This window comes from Scleropages formosus, chromosome 20, assembly GCF_900964775.1.
Source record: "Scleropages formosus chromosome 20, fSclFor1.1, whole genome shotgun sequence".
Taxonomy (NCBI): domain Eukaryota; kingdom Metazoa; phylum Chordata; class Actinopteri; order Osteoglossiformes; family Osteoglossidae; genus Scleropages; species Scleropages formosus.
In genome coordinates, this window is record NC_041825.1 from 21,651,786 (window position 1) to 21,673,171 (window position 21,386).

At 46.0% G+C, this 21,386-nt stretch overlaps 2 protein-coding genes across 6 annotated transcripts; both read left to right on the top strand.

The window, feature by feature from the left end:
• The first annotated feature begins 257 nt into the window (after positions 1-257).
• On the top strand, positions 258-14,706 carry LOC108940165 (ras-related protein Rab-3D-like). 4 transcript variants are annotated; one of them, XM_018762135.2, is made up of 5 exons: positions 258-335; positions 4,520-4,750; positions 10,163-10,281; positions 11,046-11,170; positions 11,741-14,706. In XM_018762135.2, exons 2-5 carry the CDS (start codon positions 4,520-4,522, stop codon positions 11,926-11,928), a joined length of 663 nt encoding a protein of 220 aa, XP_018617651.1. In that variant the 5' UTR covers positions 258-335; the 3' UTR covers positions 11,929-14,706. The 4 variants fall into 4 exon arrangements, with proteins under 4 accessions (XP_018617651.1, XP_018617649.1, XP_018617648.1 ...); XM_018762133.2 differs by lacking the exon at positions 258-335 and adding an exon at positions 726-865; XM_018762132.2 differs by lacking the exon at positions 258-335 and adding an exon at positions 1,156-1,215.
• Positions 14,707-15,310: 604 nt separating this feature from the next.
• Positions 15,311-20,909, top strand: LOC108939965 (erythropoietin receptor-like). 2 transcript variants are annotated; one of them, XM_018761669.2, is made up of 8 exons: positions 15,311-15,951; positions 17,046-17,181; positions 17,386-17,552; positions 17,654-17,805; positions 17,894-18,050; positions 19,428-19,515; positions 19,820-19,907; positions 20,007-20,909. In XM_018761669.2, the coding sequence occupies exons 1-8, from the start codon at positions 15,630-15,632 to the stop codon at positions 20,718-20,720; spliced, it is 1,824 nt and encodes a 607-aa protein (XP_018617185.2). In that variant the 5' UTR covers positions 15,311-15,629; the 3' UTR covers positions 20,721-20,909. The 2 variants fall into 2 exon arrangements, with proteins under 2 accessions (XP_018617185.2, XP_018617186.2); XM_018761670.2 differs by lacking the exon at positions 15,311-15,951 and having other exon boundaries at positions 16,863-17,181.
• Positions 20,910-21,386: the final 477 nt, after the last annotated feature.

A 21,386-nucleotide genomic window follows, 5' to 3' on the forward strand; every position in this document is an offset into this window, starting at 1 on the left:
TGGCGTGTCTGTGGCTCCCACACCTCATTCATGACGCTTCTTCAGCACTGACACGAACGTGATCTGAGCTCTCAATACATACAAATATTACTATTTATGCAAGACGGCACGATGACATGCGAAACAGAGCCCTCGTCCCTGCGCAGTGTGCGACACAGCGTAGCTCCAGCGCTCCATTACTTTTTATGGCGCGTTTCGCAAAAAAAAAAAAAAGGTGAACGCGCGAGACGTGAAAGATGAACGTGCACGTCGTGAATAAAATATGAACCCTTTACATCCCGCTAATAAATGAGCCACACTGCAGTTCCCTTGCTTTGCCGCAGCAGGCACACGAGGTAGAATTTCTTTTTACCATTCAGCAGCTATATTTTATCTTTCGAATGTTATTTTGTCGTTTTCCTCCTATGTTTCGTTATCCCTCGGCTAACTGCACGTACGTGTCACGTTCAGCTGCTTTCTGTGAATCTCCCTCTTAAGGATTATTAATAAGTATTCTTTCCCTATTATTAATATGCCCGGTCCTATATACAATTTAATTTAAAGTGATTCGAATTGGAGTTGTGTAAAAACGTGTGAAAACCACGCTAGGTACCCAAAGTACTGTACGTGTGAAAGCTATCGTGTCCGTTACTGAACTGTGCTGGGCCACAGTGTGTGTGTGTGTGTGTGTGTGAGTGAGGGGGGGAGGAGTGTACTAGAGGGAGTGTACGAGCGAGGGAGGAGGGTGGAAGAACAGAGGAAGGATACGGGATACTGGAGCTCGCGACCTACTCTTTTCCAGCGCGAGCCCTAAATTTCATAGAATTCTGCACAAATTCCAATTTAAAGGGACAGCTGTAAAAGAGAGGGTCCCCCGCACAGAAGGGTTCGTTCATTTCCTTCTTTTGTGTTTATAGGTGTACATACATATATTTTTGTTGTGTCTGTGTGTGTCGTGTGTGTGTGTTGGGTCACTTATGTTCCGGTGCGTTTTCCTCTGTTCTGTCCTGTTCACGTAGAGAATGCGGATGCCGCGGGCGGGCTGTGTGTGTGTGTGTGTGTGTGCGCGCGCCGAGTGACCATATGGTACTCCAGTTGGTACAGTTACAGTGAGGACAGATAGTTGGAGACCAGCAGCCCTTAGTACATGGTGACTGCATGCAAGACAAGCTCTGGCGTGTTAACACCGACCCGACTGCACTCGCTCGCGCTGTGCTTAATAACTCTGGTGAAATGGTACGTGTCGTGTGTGTGTGTGTGTGAGAGCAGAGAGACAGACACACGACACGCCGGGCTGTGTGACTGACTCGCTGACTCGCCACTTGATAAGTGACACGATAAAGAAAGAAGTTGTGAGGCCGGCCGTGTGTAAGAGCTGCCCGTAGGCGCTTCGATATACATAGTCTGTACAAACCTCTCGGTTTGACTTGATAAACTTTTATAGTGACGTAGACCGTGCACGCGCCCGCCGCCCGGCAGCGTGAGCGGCACGAGCACGAGCCCGGATTCGATCCGTATACCTTTATTCTCGGCTTATCCATAAAAACAGACCCCGGTGGGCACATTCGGGACGTGGCTGTCTGATAATTTTGGGTAACTGATTTGAAGCTGAGCTTTCCTGAGGTGTGTCACATCCTGTTTGGAGATTTTTGTGTGTGTGTGTGTGTGTGTGTGTGTGCGCGTGTGTGCGCGCGCGCGCACCTGGCTCCAGGAGCTTCGCCCCTTGTATAAACACATAAACTCCAAGTGGCCCATTCCTGTCCTCCCATTCACTCTAACACACACACACACACACACACACAGGCATCTCAGGGCAGTTCCGAGACCCACATACACACTGTACAACAGTCCTTATACAGCTGCACCCATACCTCATTTTGCAATCGGGGACAACACACACTTATACACACACACACACACGCAGCTAAGTCAGACCCTGTCCTCTAAAAGAATAACATCTTCTGCTGGAGAGAGAACATTGTCTGGAGGTTGGAGGTGAGAATCGTTCATAACTCTGCAAACCGCCGACAGTTCAGCAGCCGCGTTGCTCCTCGTCACGGAAAAAGTGCCTCTCTTTGCAGCTTCCTGCTAATAAAGGCTTCGAAGAGCTTCAGTTCCAAAAATAAGGAAGGAGTCTTTGAGAGACACGTCTACTGCATGTCATCGGTGTGACAGGATGCGAAGGCTGCCAGTGTTCGGGGGCCTCAATCTATTATGACCTGTAATAAATGGCTCGGAAGGACATGCTGTCTCTGCACAGCCCTGAACCACCACGGCTGGCATCAGTCACTTATGGATAATGAAGTCCATCAGGCTCAATATTCCATTACTCATTGTGTGTGTGTGAGTGTGTGTGTGTGTGCGCGTGCATGCAGGTTTAAAGGCAGCTTTAATCTATTCATTGTGACACAGCATTGCTAATGTCCTTCCATGTCCCTGTCAACACTGCCGTGGATCTTGTGTGCTCAGATGGATATGAAATAAGAATTCTTATGGTATTTTTTCCAGTGCTTTTGTTATTTTGACAGAGAGCAGGAGAGGGATTGTGGGACTGTTAGTCGCCTTGAATGATTTGTTATTCATTCCAAGCGGCTGTGGTGCAGCAGGTAGCGCTGGTGCCTCACAGCTCTTGTGCTGTGGGTTCAAACATGGGTTTGAATCCAGCTCGCTCTATATGGGGTTTGTATGTTCTGCTCATGTTCACATGGGTTTCCTCCGGATGCTCTGGTTTCCTCCCACAGTCCAAAGTGATATGTTTCAAGTGAACTGGTGACTAAATTGCCCATAGTGTGCGTTTCAGTGACTGGCTCAGCCATTGAGAGCTTAGTTATTGATAACGAACGTGCGGCTGGATGAAATTGTGACACGTTTTTGAAGTGAAGCAAATGATTCTTAATGAATGATTTACAGTTTTGCACAGCCAAATAAGGATATGTTATTTGTGACAGATATCGGCAGAATGATGTACGCTAAATATTTTTTTGTGGTCCATCTGTCAGCAAGGCCACAGCGTCATAAACTGGTGCAAAGACACATTTGATTCTGTTGCAATTATTTTGGTCAATCTTGAGAGCGTTCTGTTACATTGGATATAAATATTACTGTGCTTGTGAGAGCATTTCTCCATATCCAGGCCCTCCTCTTATCGAACCAAATCTTGCGCCACAAAAGTGCAAAGAGGGAGGAGAGGGTGGCGCTTTATCCTATTGTTCCTAAGGAGTAATCCACAGATCAGAGAGCTTATAGGATGTTCTGATCCGACACAGTTCCTTCCCGAAAAGTTCACCTTTCCCATTCCTCTTAGTCATTGGTATCCAACACCCTGAAGCAACTTGCTAGTATGAAAGCCTTCCTTAAACTGATCTTTAACTCCCTTTTCAGAGGCACTCTTGCTATTTTTTTAATGCAGTCAACGTTATGATCTGGAGAACTTCAGCATATGTTTACACTTTATTTTCGACCTTGGGGTGCTTAGAACTGAAAAATCCGAACAAGTTTTACGATGCTCATCCGAGAATGGAAACGTGACGGAACATGTTCTTTTATCCTGCTCGACTCATTCATTGCTCACGCGGGCCTGCTGCTTCCTGACTCTGAGCGATGGAGTATGGGGGTGTTTTGCGCTGCATTAGCATTGTCTTTAGTGGAGCTCTGCGAGACCTCTTCAACCCGTTATTGACCGTGACATCAGTCGTTCGTTATCAGGTCCCGCAGGCAATTCATTCCCTGTTCGGGTCTGGCCCGGTGATGCACGACCTCATCAAAAAACAAGCGAACCCGGAAACAGAGACGCCAGTTATGCTGCTGCAGCACATATGCTTTAGTTTCATCGTTTCTGGAACTAATGTTACGTTGCCAGACTTTTTCCTCCTGTTCTCAGCTGATGCTCTTCAACGACTGGCCACAAATCTCCACCTGCAGCACAAGAAATTATGTCTGAAAAGGTTATCAATCACAATTTTGCAGCAAAGGAAAAATATAGCATCGGCCTAAGAACATAAACCGTCGTGCAGGGGGTTTGATTTTTAAACAGTGCACAATGTCTCTTTGCCTATTAATTTATTTTATCATATCTCTACTGCTGGCAGTGATCTTTCCTGAGTGCATGTTGCCTGGCTCACTAATGGGTCCGGGTGGTTTTTGTTGGGCTCGTTTCCATGGAGAGGGTCTTCATCAGAGGAAAGCAGCGCTGATTTAATAGCTGGGTTGGGAGGGGCACGGCCATACTGAAGTGGGGGAGGGAGAGGGTCCCATCATCTCTCTGCTCGGTCCTCTGTTGCTTTTCTCCACATCCCACTGTCAAGTATTGCCTAGGAGAACAAAGCTGTCAGCACAGTATTTTGTTTTGGCCTTTGGGGGCAGTCACAGAGCAAGTCCACAGAGCCAGGTTCAATAATTTGGTCATTTGTGATGAAAAATGTCCCATAATTCCTAAAAATCTGACTTACACGGTGGTTTTGGAAATGTGGATTGGACGACATCACCTTCAAAGCTCACTGAGGTCTCTGCACCATCTTGCTGGGTTCTCTCCCCTTTGTAGATGGCGTCAGTGAATGATTCTCGGCAGCAATCCCAGAAGGACGCGGCGGACCAGAACTTCGACTACATGTTCAAATTGCTGATTATCGGCAACAGTAGCGTCGGTAAGACCAGCTTCCTGTTCCGCTACGCGGACGACTCCTTCACCTCGGCCTTCGTCAGCACCGTGGGCATCGACTTCAAGGTCAAGACCGTCTACCGCAATGACAAGAGGGTCAAGCTGCAGATCTGGGTGAGTGTGTCAAGCTGGCCACGGGCCGGGAGAGCTTAGATGCAGAGGTGGATTTATTAGGACAGGCAAAAAAAAAAAAAAGCTGGGTTTGTGAGCAATTTGGTATGAACCGAGTCTTGTACAAATTAATGACTTTGTGAGTGTTTGTAGAAGAGAGGTGTGTATTATGTGTATTAACACATGGGGGCAGATCCGTGTGTGTTCTGTCAGTTGCATAGCACCACGAGCCTGCTCTCCGTAGTGAAATGCACAGGAAGCACAAAGGAAGTTACCCCTCTAGTAAATTACGGAAACTATCCTGAATCCAAAGCATGTGACCGGGAATTCTGTTTAAAAAAATACAAGTGACGTCATCTCTGAATAATAACAGGATCCGTTATCCCCCGACTTTCCGTGGAACTTACTATCATCATTCGTGCCTTTGGAAATATGTGGATTATAAGTCTCGTCCACAAAGTTTGTAGCTGGTACAGTGTGTAATCTTCATCCCATCCCAAAAACTCATTTGTATCAGGTTCATTTCCAACACAAAGTATAATGTTTACTTTTACTTAAAAAAAAAAAAAAGCTAATAATTTCATTTGAACGGTTAGAATTACAGTGCTTCAGTCTAGGTTATTAAGGGGAGAACTGGAAGTAAAGTTTGCACCGAATGGACCCGCTAAATATTCTTTCACAGAGATGATGTCCGCGATCTGACTCACAGTGGGTCATTACAGGTCCTGAGGCACTTACTGCAAACAGCATGGGTGTAACCCCCATGCGGCTGGGCTAATAGAGCCGTCTCCAGCCAGTCCTTTAATCATCTCTTGTAACTGTTCAGCGCGAGTCCTCCTCTCTCCGCTGACTTCCGTGTGTAGCAAAAGAGTTTTGGCAAGGGTCAAAATGACATGGGTCACCTGGGTTTCTCAACAGGTCCGGATGGTGATCCCTCAGTGAGAGAAGGCATAGGAATGCCCCAGGCGTAATTGTGGCTCCGTGAGCCTGGGAACACAATGTGTCATCCCGTCGCTCTTGCACCAGCGTCCTGGTGTATTTAGAGGGTGTGGTCACTGAAAGACCTTCTCCAAGGGATTTCCTACAGTTCCTTAACTTCGTGGTTAATGATCAACTTTGAGAAGAGGAATTTGCAGTTTTGTTTTAGCTGTGGTTCTGATGGTGCCTTCACTTGTTACCAGAAGGTTGTGAGATCAAAGCCCTGAAGGAGCACTGCTACAAGACCATTTGGTATGACATGCTGCAGGAATTGCTTTCGCTGTGTACATCTGTGTGATCCCAGATACCACACACACACACACACACACACACACACACACACACACACACATTGGCTGAAACCGCTTGTCCCAAGCAGGGTTGCAGCGAACCGGAGCCTAACCCAGCAACACAGGGCACAAGGCTGGAGGGGGAGGGAACACACCCAGGGCGGGACGCCAGTCTGTCACAAGGCTCACAAGGCACCCCAAGCCGGACTCGAACCCCAGACCCACCGGAGAGCAGGACCCAATCAAACCCACTTCACCAATGCACCCCCTGTATGATCCTAGCTGCCTTTAGATGAAAGTGTTGGCAGTGCAGCAGTATAACAATGATTGGGTTTCTAGCAGAAAATGACAGAGAATTTTTGAGAAAAGCTTTTGCCAAATGAGTGAATGATTGAATGAAGTGAATGAGTGAATGTTTCTACTGAATGGACAGGTGAAGAAGAAACACTGCAGGCAGCTGCTTGACCTGAACCATTACTCCTGCATTCTGTGCCTTTATGGCTGCAGCGCCCGAGTGGAGTGATGGATGGCGTCTCAGGGCTTTTTATCCATCTGATTTATTTCTCTAGTGCAAAATGCTCTGGCCAAAAGACTGGTGGAAGCAGTGCAGATGGCACAGTGCATGTTCCCCGGTGGGCCAGCACCACCTTGAATCCTTCCTTGAAAATGTTCAGCAAGCTTCCTCAGTCCTCAGCATAAGCATTCATCTCTTGTGGTCATTCAGATACTTTGTCATCTGTTTTTTTTTTTTTTTTTTTCTTTTTGCATGTTCACCCTTGAGTGTTGATACTGGTGCTGTTTTATCAGGTAGTTTCCAGACAGCCCCCACCCATCCAATGTGCCGTTTTTGCCAGGGTTAGGGACTGAAGCTCTACCAAGTAGAGGTAACCAAGGCTTGGTGAAATATCTACTTCCATGAGGTCTTGCAACTGGTATTGTTTTAAATAGTTAGGAAATGATAATACGTTGGTATTTTTCTATAAATTTGTTGAAATAACGCATTAAAAGTATGCCCCAGAGTGAAATGTCTGCGGCACGCCCATTTCCTGGACTGCTGCCCGCAGATGCCCCATAGCACTGTATTTAATGGACTGATGGAGGAGAGGAGTGGTCACACTGCAGAGCTCGGACTCGCCTTGATGCTGTGTGTTGCACTGTTTGTTCTGTGTTTTTCATAAAATGTTGTGTGTAAGCAACACACATGCTGGAACTAGGCAGCCTGCAGAGGCAACTATTGCATTTCTTCATTTAGCAGACACTTTTGTCCAAATCAGCTTCCAATGAACTCTATATAGTGTTATCAGCCCACATAACAAGTTCACCACAGTGACTTACACTGCTAGAGACACAACTTACAGTTGGTCACTCATCCATATATCGGTGGAACACATGCTCTCTGTCACTCACACACTTTGGGGGAACTTAGAGTCACCAATCCACCTGAACAGTATCTCTTTGGACTCTGGAAGGAACCCCACACAGGTAGGGGGAGAACATGCAAACTCCACACAGACTGAGTGGGGATTGAACCCACATCCTTTTGCACCACCTAGGTGCTACAAGACAGCAGCGCTACTCACTGTGCCAGCATGCCATCCTTAGGAGGAAGTCTCACAGTTTCAGTTAAAAGCATTAGTTTTAATGAAAAGGCATTTATGAACACAGTCGAAAAATGGCACTGTCATAAAAGTGCGCCATCCTTGACCACGTATAACTATTGAATTATGTCAGATAGCACTAACCTTATTTCTTATTCCTTTAGCTCTGCTTTTTTCCCAAGCAATGTGCAGCATTAAGCTACTTACAGTATTTACCATTTATAGAGCTGAGTAATTCTTACAATGTCAATTCAGGGTAAGTACTTTGCTAAAGGGTACTACAGCAGGAGGAGTGATTCAAACCAGGCCTTTTGAGTGCAAGGTGAAAGCGCTGACCACTATGCCACCTATTGCCTCTGCTTTAATACTACTCCATGAGAGAGATTATCGGTGATTTTATCGTTGGTTTGCTTCGATTTTATCATTGGCTTTCTAGATTTTTCTCATTTATTAAGTATTTTTCAGTTCATCCGTTTAAAATATCTAGGTCAGGTCTTAACATTTTTACATTACATTACATTTATTTATTTAGCAGATGCTTTTTCTCCAAAGTGACTTCCAATGAACTCTATGTAGTGTTACCAGCCCACACACCTTATTCACCAAGGTGACTTACACTGCTAGTACTGTACAGTACTTACATTGGGTCACTCATCCGTACATCAGTGGAACGTTTTATGTGAACTTGTTTGTGAAAATTCCCTTGTGGTAAATTAAACAAGTCAAAACTGTCATTGACACGCAAGAAAGAAATTGTGACTCATGTATCTTTGGCAAGGTTACAACAGTCCCTCTGTCCTTTGGTTTGAACCCAGGACAGCTCATCCAGCAGTAGACACTGTCCTGCCCCCGAGATGCTAAGGTTAACTGATCCGGTTCGTCATCCTGTACAGAGAAGCAGGCGTCTGACAGTGCCAGGCAGCTCTGGCTTTGCTCTTTTTTGCTGACGAAAGAAGAAGGACAGCAGGCTCATCATGTTGCACGTGCACTTGCCGCAGTGTGCAAAGGTGCATGCTGCCAGCAGGATGTGGTCCCAGAACCAACAAGGGGGTCCTCATCAGGTGCAGCAGTCAGTCGGTTATCCAGAGCTGTAAGCAGCACGCTTGTTTGGAAGAGGCAGACTGACCCAGCATCCCCCGCGCCGGTTACTCACTGACAGCAATCGCAAACATCTCAGCAACATCGCACTGTTTACACTGGAAGACTTTTAGGCCCCACCAGACACACTTGCTGCTTGTCCACAAATTTGACTTAGGAATTTAAACAATACCTTTGTTTAATATTTACCTATTTCAGAAAAAACGTATGTGTAATTAGTACAAATGAGTGTGGTGCAAAAAAATCCCGATAATACAAAGGAACCGCAACTTCTACATTTAATTTTTACAGGAAAAATAAGTTTTAGCATCCGGTTCTTTTTGGATCACTCATTCATTTTTCAGGCCTACCAATTAATGCAGGCACTATGTATTGCCTATCGTTTCCTTTGTGTGACAACCAGACGTGCAATGCAAATGCACAAGACCATTCCCTGGTGGGCCATCTGATCTAATTAAAATGCCCCAGGCCACTCCCATTGTAATGATTTAATTGTATTGAGGCAAATCAGGCTCTTTGCAGCAGAAGAGGTTGGAGAGCACATGGAATAGACCTCTGTGTGGTAAATGGAACTAGAATGACAGTGATTATTCAGCCCTTCCTTTTGCTTTGTGCCTCGCCATGCGATTCCACACAAACCGTTTAGAGGGAACTGAAGACATTGCCCTGCCTGCCTTTGTTGGGGGACATTTCGTCTTCTGTGCCTCTAAATTAGTTTTATTTCACTCGTACACTTTGACAAAGATGAGCAGGCAAACACACGCACATGCACACAGTGCCATAAAAATGCTACCGCTTAAGTGACCCATTGTTACCTGGGCAACCTCCCATGATGTCGTGGCCCTCTATACTAATTACATGCTACTATGTGGTTACCAGGTAACAACAAGAGTATGGGCTGGTTGCCATGCCATTGGGACACCACTCAGCTTTGGTTGCTGTTTGATTTTAATCTTTTCTTTGTTTACTGCTGTTTGCGAAGAGCAATACTGGTATTGGCTCCCACCTTCACATCTTTCATGCTAACTGTCAGATGAACAATCACCCCTGATTGCTGTGTGGCTTTGTTGAGCGTAATGTTGAATAGAAAAGCAAACAAATAAAAAACATTTCCCTTGGACTCATGACTCTGTTGATTTCCATTCATAGATCTAGAGGCTGTGTTGTAGGGAGACTGATTTGATATAGCCTGTTGTGAGTAGCCCGTGTCTGGTGTGCGCTGACATGACGTCTGTGGCGTGTCATTTGTGTTGCCCATGGGCACTGTGTGGAGGGATGCTGTGCTGTTCATCTGCCCTGTGTCCCAGTGCTGTACTCTGACTTGCACTTTATGCAGTGCTGCGTACTCTTCTGTGTTGCACCATGGTCTCTGGAGAAACAACATTTCGTTCCACTGTATACAAGCTATATAGAGGAATGACAATAAAAACATGTTGCTGTATGGGTCACAGGACACAGCGGGGCAGGAGCGGTACCGGACCATCACCACAGCTTACTACAGAGGCGCCATGGGCTTCCTGCTCATGTATGACATCACCAACCAGGACTCCTTCGGTGCTGTGCAGGACTGGTGAGTTAGGAAGGCAAGCGGCAGAAGAGGACAATCTGACACCTTTTCCATCCTTCGCACTCCTCTATGACACCATCTGCCCCTGAAAATGACAAAAGAAAGTCATGTTAATCATGAGGCCTGTTTTCAGTTAGCATGTCCTCCTGAGATCCAGCCATTCATTTACGTCCACTCTATGTATCTCCACATCTCTACATGCTATAGTGCTGAATCTTAATTCACCTTATAGAGGACACTCTATGCTTCTACATAATACCACATGATTGGGGTGGGAGCTTGGCCATCTTCTTAGAGATCCTAGTAAATTATCCAAAAACCTTTTTGCTGGATCTCAGTAGGATTTTTACTCAAATGGAAGTTGAACCACTTAAGAGATATTGCCATTTTATGTTGGGGATTGGGAGCTTTATTGCAATAAGAACAGCATCCAACTGTTGTGACTCATCATACTCTGTCTGTTAGTTCCTTTTTGATATCCTGCTCTTTCTCTTTCTCCTTTCTGATTCATCATTCTTTTTTCAGTGTTTGTCCTACCGCCCTTCCCTGAATAGGTATCACCTTTCTCTCTGATTGATTATTCTACCCTCATTGTCTGACTTGTTAACCCATAACCCTCTGACTCAGTTCCATATCCTCCTTCTCTGACTCACTGTCCTGTCAGCTTTTCTTTTGTATCCCATCGCATTCTCTCATCTGTTACAGTTATCTCATTTAGTCTCCTCTTCTTGTTCTTTTCAATCGCATCTCTTTGCTTCTCTTTTTAGGGCAACTCAGATCAAGACATACTCCTGGGACAATGCCCAAGTGATCCTGGTGGGTAACAAGTGCGACCTGGAAGATGACAGGCTGGTCCCCACTGAGGACGGCCGACGGCTAGCAGACGAGTTAGGTGAGCTCCGTCAGCATACGCTGCAGACACATACAGAGCCCAGTCAGGCTAAACCATGACTGATGAGTGATATGACATTTTAAACATGTGCTAAGAGTGTTGACACAACAGGACACAAGTAATCATGTTTACTCTATCTCTACAAAGTGACAAAAGAGCCACAGCAGATGCTTAACTTTAGTTTCCTGCTCTTTAAATCACTTGCCAATGTTCTCACACACATCACAACACCGCGTTATTAACTTAACCTTATGGTGCAACGACAGGCCCCAGGCCGCACCAAGAGGGTGTGTCTTGCTTCATTAGGACACCACAGCCACCTCTCATTGTGGGAATGGTGTTTAGCAGTGTACTTAGTGCAACAGTGAATAAAACAGACCAGAAGGTGGCTGGTTCAAGTCCCAGCAGGGGATGTCTCTAGTATACTTGAGTAAGGTGCAGGAATTCATTCTTTTTGCTCCCTTTTCATATAGCCCTCATTTATGCTACATTCAACTCATTGTCCTCTCCCTCTTCTCTCTCCCTCCCTGTTCCCACTCTCCTCCATCCAACACTTGAATGTTTCCCCAGGTTTCCAGTTTTTCGAGGCCAGTGCCAAAGACAACATCAACGTCAAGCAGGTGTTTGAGCGTCTGGTGGACATCATCTGCGAGAAGATGAATGAGAGCATGGATGGCGACCTTAGTCCGGTGGCCAATCACCGAGGCCCAGCCCTACAGGACACTCCCCCTGACAGCCAGGGCGGCTGTGCCTGCTAACCTGCCACCCTTTTTCCCGTCCCCATGGCCAATCTGCGTGCAGCCCCCCTCCATCCGGATTCTGCTGCCCCCCTGAATGTGATTATATAAGATATGTACCCTGGTCCTTTTCTCAAGTGATTCTCAGCCGTCGCTCGAAAGCTCAGATCTCCTCACTAACTGCTTGACCTCTACCAAAGTTGTCTAAAATCTCCCCAGCGTTGAGTCCCTCAACTGCCTTAACTGGAATGCCTCTTGAAATTTCCCCACATGATTTTTCCAACTGTCACTTCCTTTCCTTTGTTGTCGCCTTTCAAGATTAGAGTCTCCCTCTTTTAAACCTTGTATAAGAGTGGAGTTCAGTTAGTCCTGAATGAACAGGAGAAGTCATCCATATCTTGACATCAGCATCCTTCCATAGTGCCATTGTCCCGGTGAAGTATTCTTGTGTTCTTTCCCTACCACCCTGGCAGATTAATGGCCTGTCTGTATTTAATTAGAAAATTATCATTTGGTCCCTGATAAACATGTTAACCGTGTAATTAATTTTCTTGAAAGAACACCCTAGTAACCCACAGTCACAGTAACTCAGACACAGCTACACAAATAGCTCACCTTTATGGCAAATGATTGGCTATCCCCAAGTGATCGAAGCAATGCCATGATACTGAGAATATTAGTGAATGTTCAAGACCCCCATAGTTAGGTGTTTGACTGAATTGCCTAACAATTGTGTGCCTATCTGTTGAAAGATCTTTGTGATATTCTTTTAAACGTCGACACCATAAGGGAACGGATTATTTTTAACGTCTTGCACAGACGTTGATCGTGACAGTTCCTGTGCCCTGATGAACACATACCAGGCAGGAACATACTGTATATGACAGCAGGAGGAGTCTTGTGAAAAGACTAACTTTAACCACTGGTTTCCTGCTGTTGTAAAACAAATGGAGCCTTGTTACTCACAGTTTTTTTTTTTTCATGATAAATTATTTAATTGCCTGTATGAAGATGCTGCTTACGTTGCTTCCTACTTCAGGGCTAGCCTAGATTTCATCCAAGTTACTTAATTAGTAAGGGATTCTGGAGCGTCAAAGAGGGAAACTTGTGCTTGTATTAGCTCCTTTTAATGTTTTAAATAGATGTGTACTGTTCGATTGCATAAACCTACAGTTCAAATGGTTGTTACTGTGCTTAATGGTAATTAGCTGAGGATGCGCTGGCATCTGTTTTTAATACAGTACAAGGTTTCGCTCAGAACACCACTCTGCCACCTAGTGGGAAAATGAGGGAAACAGATTTGAAAGCTTTGTAGTCAAATCTCTGGGCCTGTATATAATTGATAATGTATTTACAGCTAACAAAAAGTGCTGTAAACACAAGAATTGTCTTTGCATGCTTAATGGGAAAACATAATGAGGAGCAGAAAAGAAAGTGCATATCCTTGTGTTCTGTTCTGTGTTTTGTCGTCATCACGCTTGCTAGCTGTCTCCTGCAGTGGGAAATCAGTCCATTAGCCGTCTGCATGCTGGCAGCCGGTCAGTGCAGACTTAGCTGCTGCTCGGTGATAATGGCACCATACATTAATGCGAAACACTGCACTGCTGGCGGCTAGGATCAGCGTTTTATCAAACCTGCCAAAGGTTCAGGCTCCACGCTTCGGGGGGTCCTCCTCAAAATGTGATGCAGAGCAGGAAACTCTTTGCCGAGCTCCTGCTGTGGCCTGTTCCTGCTGACGGGTGCCCTGCTTCATGTACACTTTCATAGTTCAATCCTATCAGGAGGTCCGTCCACAGCAGGTTTTCTGGGGGTGGCCTGCATTTCTTGAACCTCAGAGTAGCGGCCATGGCATTAGTACACAGGGAAGCATGGGAAAAAAGAATGAAGAGACTGGCCACAGAGGGCTTGTGAAGGTGAAGCTGAAGGAGTCTGACGTTTCACTTGTGTGTCCCTCTGCGTGCGCTTTATACTCTTTATTGCTCTTTACTCATGCATGAATGAGTGAGCAGAATCCTTGCCTGTTCCGCCAGATGGAATTTGTGTCCATATGTCCACTGCCTTCACGTGCACAGTAACTGCACTTTTTATGAAGGAGCAAGAGTGGCCAGGCGGACCGTTTCTTGTTAAAAACGGCGCCATCAAACCCGTCCAAGAATCTCCAAAGCGCAGTGGCACCGCGGAGGCCATGTGGAGTTTTTGTAGTGGCTGTCCACATGATGGTTCTTGTTGGTATTACTGTAAAATTGCTTAACAGATGCTTTTATCCAAAGTAATTTGCATAATTTGTACATGTTCACAAGATGGGCCATTTATCCAGCTGGATTCTGTGGAGAATTTCAGCTGCAGTATGCTGTAAGGGTACTAGAGTAGGACATGCTAACTGTCGGCCTCTACTTTATACATGTGCTGCTTAAGGAGGGTGACGCTGGTATTGAGGAAAATCTTTTAAGACTACTAATTAAAAAAAAAAAACAAGATTCCAACTCAGAATTGTGCCTCTTCTTTTCTTTGCAATGCTGTGAAAGTGCAGCTGAGGAGGGTCACGTGCAGGAGAGCACGTTGTGTCTTTTCTTCTAAAGCCTTCTGTTTCTGTGTTCTCGAACCCAAACTGCGATCCTGTTGTTTCATTGTCTCGTTTGTTGTTTCACTGTGAGACATGAACGTGTTTGTTCATTTAGCAACACAGAAGTACACACTGTGCGAAAATAGACATTTGGTCAAAATAAAGATTGCATTCGTTACAAAAAAAATCCTCTTAAATTTGTTTGACTTTGACAACCCTGATAGGTAAGTAAGTGTACATGGAACTGGCCTGGACTGTTCACATTTCTCATGCTATGTTGACCTATGATTTCCATTAAACGTTGTGTTGAGTTTTTATCTCATTTGACAGAAAACCTTAGTGCACCATGGTGGCCCAGGGAGCAAACCTGCTTTCTGGTGCTCTTTTCTCGCTCCAGACAATACTAGCAGCGCACACCAGCTGTACTTTGTGTGCACACAGCACAGGGCTCTGACTGAGAAAAGCACTTGTGTGCAAGATGGCGTCAAAAGTCTATCTCGTACCGTACGACTAGAGCCTGATATTCAGTATAAAACTCTCCATCACCTTAATTTAGCTCACGATTTTACATTAATTTGAACTTTCATTTGCAAGTATTTCCAGTTAATTTGTGGTTTCCCAGTTGGTTACGCAGTTGGGTTTTGCGCGTTTTTCCACTACCACGAGACTCAGTCACGTAGTATCCTCCCGGCCGCGCGCCAGCGAGATGTGGCGGCAAACGTCCGTCCCACGAGCTTCAGGCAAACAAGGCGGGAAACAACAAATGCTTATCTATGGCAGGAGCCGCTAGGTCGGAGGCGCGCGCCGCGATAAGCCACCTCGCGGGTCTGAACAAGACGGTGTCGCGCACTGATAACGGACCGTTCGTTCACAGAATAGGGACGCGAGACCGCCTCGTGACTGTTTGAAAAACGAGACTTAGCCCACGCACACATTGTCAGAACAGCGTTCTGTAAACGTCATTATGTAATTAAATTCACACCTCAATAAATTTGTGTATTAACATTTGCTATTTCGAGCTTCACTAGTAGTAGTCAATATAATTCCGTCAAATTTTACGTTAACGTGTGTAAGCCGTCACTGTGAATGTGAAGTTTTATTATCCAGAATTCCCGCCGCTTGTTTTACCGATGCGACTCCTGACGAGAAAAGTTAATGAATGAATCCCCGCAGCCCCCCCCCCACTGGGTCTGTGAGCGTGGAGTGTGGTAAACTGCAGTACTCCTCCCATAACTGGCGGGGAACACAGCAGAGAGCCGTTATGTGTGTGTGTGTGTGTGTGTGTGAGAGAGAGAGAGAGAGAGAGACATATCTCCCGCGACGCAGAGCCCTGTGTGGGGGGTGTGGCGGCAGCAGAGCGCTGGACAGCGGGGGACGGTGTGTGTGTTTCAGCGGCACGATGAGCCCAGTGAGAGCGCTGCGGCGGTGTGTGTTCCTGCTGCTCGTCTGCGTGCGGAGTGTGTGCGCGCTGGACAGTAAAGGTACGGAGCGGGCAGACTGCGACATCTATGTGTGTCCTCTCTCTTTTCCGTTTCCTACACTCATGGGGACAGCTGCTGCTGGTGGCGTAGTGGCTCGGGGTACAGTACAGTACTGCCCAGCCTTGGGACCCGAAAGTCGCAAGTTCCAGTCTCACCTCCAGCTATACCCGAGCGGGGTACTTACCCTAAATTGCTCCAGCAAAATTACCCAGCTGTGGGTAAATAGTCTAAGTAGCTCAACAATAAGACTGAGTCACTTTTTTGGTCGAAAAACGTCAGCAAAATGAATAAACGTAAACTGATAACAAAGATGATGGATTGTGTAAAAAAAAATGGAGCACAGACACAATACCGAGTTGCTGCTTTTTAATCGTTGTTTCAGTGTATTTATTTGGAACTTTATATAATTTGTTATTGATCTCAGGAAGAGCAGCGCGCTCCGTGTGGTCGCCCACGTGCACAGGTGTGACGCTGCGGCTCCGCGCTCTCGCACGCGCGCGCTGGCCCCGTGCGCATGGTGTAGAATTATGCATTTTATTAACACACACGCGCACGCACCCATGTAGACGGCAGTGGCAATGGTAACCGTAGGGGGACTGCAGAAAGAGGAGTTTGTCTTTGTGTGTGTGTGTGTGTGTGAGAGAGAGAGAGAGACACTACTGATACACACTGACAGTTAGGGAGTCTGCAGCCTGCTCCACATTTTATTCGCTTCCCCACATACCAGCAGGGACAGTTAAATCTGGGAGAAACGTGGCTTCATTCACTTGTGCCACTTTGACTGTAAGCTCGGTGTTCACCCACGTGTGCAGGCTGATCTCTGACACCTCGCTCAGTGATTTCTGACACCATTACGCCCGAATAAATACCACCGGAGACTAAATGCACCTTCTGGAATATTAGGGGTGGAAAAAATGATGGTGCTCATTAAGTCATTAAGAGAGAGGTTGGAACAAAATCTGCCTGCGCTTGAACATAGCTATGACAGACAAATTCGGCCACCTTAGGACTTTGTGTTTGTGTCGCTGTGCCATTTGGTGCCAACGCTATTATGATGAATGTGGCTGCGACTGAAATGCTGTGTTGGAATGCAGCATCCCTGTTAGTTGCTGTTGAGCCCGAGGACCCAAAATGCTTTGCCGAAGGGATGCGAGACCTTACTTGTTTCTGGGAGGAGGAAGGCAGCCGAAGTCCAGACGACTACGCTTTCACGTACATGTACCAAGAAACGTGAGTTTCCCATTTCGACGGGAATCACGCTGCATGTTTACACCATCTCTTAACTGAGTATGTGAAGTTTGCGGCTGAGATTCAGAATACACCGAGCGATTTAGATGCATATGATCAGTTTCTTACAATTTCTGCTACAGTCTTCTCCATCTTTTTGATTTTGTTTTGCGGAATTTCATTTGATCCATTTTTGTTTCCATTCAGAAATGAGGAGAGCAGCAAATGTGCTCTGACAGCCCAGTCAGTAGGGGGCAGTAAAACACGGTACATCTGCCGACTCCCTAGCGTTCAGCACTTTGTGCCTCTGGACGTCAGTGTTTTTCAGGACGGACGCCTTATCTACAACCGCAACCTGTTGATTGACCATGTCTGTGAGTTTTTTTTCCTGGGGTTCCGTGCAGCTGCCTTTGGTCTTTATATTTTTGCCTGTGAAATGATGCCTCTTCCTAAGTTTCCTGTCTGCTGTGGTCAGTCCTGTTAGATCCACCAGCCAACGTGACGGTGACCCAGACGGGGGAACAGGAGCAGCTGAGGGTATGCTGGCTGCCTCCTGCTCTCATGGACATGGAGAACAGTATGATGTATGAAGTGGAGTACGCCCCCACCGGCAGCCACATGGGCAAGGTATGGTAAAGCCACCGCACAGCCATTATAGGCGCACGTGGGGAGGGCCCAACCACATTCACACTGACTCACACTTGTTTCCTGCCAGCGGGAAAGCGTCCGTGCCAGGTCTGAGATCATCCTGCACAGCTTGCAGCCTGACACACGGTACAACATCCGGGTGCGAGCCAAGCCTGATGGCCTTTCCTACAGTGGGTACTGGACTGCTTGGGCACCCTGGGTCTCCATGACGACACCCCCTGCTGGTAAGATGACCAATATTTGTGCACTCTCCCTTTGCCTTTGCCCTTTTTGCACATTTATATGCCATTTGGATTTCACCATTTTCATATGATCATATTAGAAATATGGGACAAAAAACACTGATTTATTGTACCAGGAATCCAACTGAGCACTCTGCAGAGTATAAGACTGAAGAAATCTTCACCAGTGATGGTGTTTCCGGCAGGTGTCTCTTGGCGGAAGTGACTGTCTTGTTTTAAACTAAAAGGAATGTCACGGTAGCATGCCTTTAATATACATAAATAGCAACACATAACACCCTACTTATGAAAAATGACTTGTAGTTATTTGAGCAGAGGTGAGAGGCTGAGGTCTTGGAAGGCATAACCTCAATGCAGCTAAATAAATATTGTAAAAGTATTGCGAAATTCTAGGTCACTTGGGAAGAAAGTAGGTGGCACAAACCAAAATAGTTCATTGGTATTTGCTTTAGAAGGGGGTGCAGTGGCATGATGGGTTTGGCTGGGTCCTGCTCTCTGGCAGGTCGGGGGTTCAAGTCCCACTTGGGGTGCCTTGTAATGAAGTGGTGTCCTGTCCTCGGTCTGTCCCCTCCAGCCCTGCGCCCTGTGTTGCTGGGTTAGGCTCTGGGTCACTGTATATGTATGTATTTGTTTTAGACAGTTACTCTTTGGATATAAGTAATGTACATATACCATGTAATGCTGTTAGATGCACACGTGTGAACTGATCGCTCGTATTACGGTATTGTGTCCCTTTTCAATAACATTTTCCAGTTCTCATCAAAAAGACAAATAAACAGTGTCTGTTTCATACAGGGAGACATTTAAGGGATGCGCATATACAACCTAACATTTCATTCCTTTCATTCGTCTGACCGGTTACATTGGCTTTATAAATTGATTGTTTTAGAAAACCGTTTTGCTCGTGTGAAGCCTGCTTCAGACCAGACTTGACTTGAAGAATAGATTTAGATTATAAAAGACTATCTGGGGACTGATGATACATTTCCTGTAGGAGCTTGCACCCTGACAACCTTTTTGCAGGACAGCGTTCAAGTTAATGAGTCATCTGAGCCTCGGTCAGGGGGAGCCAAGGCGTAACAGAGACATTTTTTAATTTGTGTTCTCATTCAAAGCCTTAATTTTTTTTAATTAGATCAGTTGTTATAATTGAATGAAGGTGACCAGGTGCTCAGTGTTTCAGTCTACAGAGAAAATCTGCAAGATTGTGGCACTCAGAGAACAGCGTAGTCTAATCCCAGGGCAAGACTCCAAACAGGACACCTACTTCTCCTCCCCATGGGCGGCGACAGCGAGTGTGTACTGTCTCCTTGGACCTCTGCTTTATACTATATCCCTCCTACCCCATTATTACAACAGAAATGGATCTCCTTATCCTTGCCTTGTGTGTCGTCATCTCCCTCATCTTGATCCTGCTCTCGCTCACCCTGCTCCTGTCTTACCGCAGGTTAGTAAAAGCCCCTCCAGCTTTGCCAGCTTGAGCCATGCTGATTAAACTTTTTTCCTTACATTGTTACACCATCTTCACTTTAAATTCATAGGTATTAGTATTATTAAGGGCAACTGCAAAAACAACAAATGCACCTTAAAAGTTGGCAACCCGTGTTGGGAAATGGGTTATAGAAATACTGTACTGGCAAAAGATGTAAAACCGTACACATGCTAAGTGGAAAGAGTCTTTGAGCCAATGAAGCTAACACAAGAAACACAAGTGCTCTCATTGCTTTAATGGAGTATCTCTGTGGCTTTAGGTTTCTGCTGAAGAAGGTGTGGCCTGTCATCCCGAGTCCTGAAAACAAGTTTGACGGACTCTTCAGTGTGTATGGAGGCAATTTTCATGTAAGGAGCACAGAGACTTCCTGTCACATGACCTATGAGTTTAAGAAACTCTTCTTTGGCATTTCTGATGCAAACTTTCTTATTTTGGTTGGCATTCAGGAGTGGCTGGGCGTTGGAAATAGAGGCTTTTGGTGGAGTCCTACCTTCCTGTTGGTGGAGGAGAGTCCATCTCCGCTGGAGGTGCTCTCTGAAGCAGGTTTCACGGCCCCAGTTCCTGTCCATCCCATGCCCTTCAAGGCCTTGGGACTGAGCAAGAAGGAAGTGGAAGAGGATGAAAGAACAGGAGGGCAAGACTCTGTGTTGATGGGGAGACGAAAAGGGAAGGCACACCCGCACTGGGTACTTGAACAACTGCAGTCCCTGGACCAACCATCTGTGCCCTGCTGCGAGCTGCACACACTGGAGCCCAGTGACACTTACGTGTCCCTGAACTACAGGTCCCAGCAAGATAGTGGTGCTATGAGTCCGTTAGCTGACATATCAGAGGAATCGTTGCCACTGCAGGTCCTCTTTGAAAGTCCAGGAACCCCCACCTCCTTCTCCGATTTGGAGTCTGTGACATATAGCTCAGGGTCGGGAGAAATATCCTCCCAGTCTAGTCTGGAGTACCCCTATGGAGCCTGGCCACTAAAGGGACCAAGCTACATCTCCATGACAGTAACCGATTCAGGGATCTCCACGGACTACAGTCACATGAGTTGGGGCACCACTGGGTTAGGGGACTTGGCCATGGCCTACACCAATGAGTACAAAAACAAGGTCCCTGCTCCCAGGTTGCCCCCCCATGGGCACACTGTTTATTCTTACTATTGAAAGTTTGAGATCTCTGTAAAAAGTGGATTCGGTGCAAACTTGGGCTCTCGAGAGGAGTATCAGTAGACTGTCGGAACAAAAAGCAAAAACTTTTCTGGTGGGAATGCTCTGTATTACAGTATCTGTATGAAGGGGACTTCAAGTTTCAAGTTTAAGTTTATTGTCGTAGATGCAAGTACCATGTACATGTATCATGAAAATCTTCCTGAATGCTTCTCCACAGACTATGGGCAAGGACAATAGAAGTACTGCACAAACAAAACAATGACAAAAAAAACGTCAGTGACAGTAAATAACAATAGCAGCAATGACAGCAATAACAATAAATAATGGTAACAGTAACAATAATGCCAGTTGACAGTCAGAGAGCTCAGAACGAGAGAATGAGAATGCTTAAAGTGGCAGTGTAATTTACAAATGTGCTTGGGTGGAGCAGTTCAACTCTAGTTACTAAAGGTGGTTAGTGTTGTATAGTCTTACAGCAGTGGGGTAAAATCTGTTCCTGTATCTAGCTGTGCGGGTTCGAATAGACCTAAGCCGTTTTGCAGATGGCAGGGAAGAGAAAAGTGCCCGTGCGGGGTGACTATGATCTCTCATAACTTTGTGTTTTCACGGCCTTCAGTTAAGTTTATGGCAGGAGAAATGGACACCCACAGTAAACAAAGA

Coding starts and splice junctions, on each gene's coding strand:
- LOC108940165 (XM_018762132.2), top strand. Junction 4,751..10,162: donor GGGTCAAGCTGCAGATCTGG/GTGAGTGTGTCA, acceptor TATGGGTCACAG/GACACAGCGGGGCAGGAGCG. Junction 11,171..11,740: donor ACGGCTAGCAGACGAGTTAG/GTGAGCTCCGTC, acceptor ATGTTTCCCCAG/GTTTCCAGTTTTTCGAGGCC.
- LOC108939965 (XM_018761669.2), top strand. CDS start 15,630: ATGAATCCCCGCAGCCCCCCCCCCACTGGGTCTGTGAGCGTGGAGTGT. Junction 17,182..17,385: donor ACGTACATGTACCAAGAAAC/GTGAGTTTCCCA, acceptor GTTTCCATTCAG/AAATGAGGAGAGCAGCAAAT. Junction 18,051..19,427: donor CATGACGACACCCCCTGCTG/GTAAGATGACCA, acceptor TTATTACAACAG/AAATGGATCTCCTTATCCTT.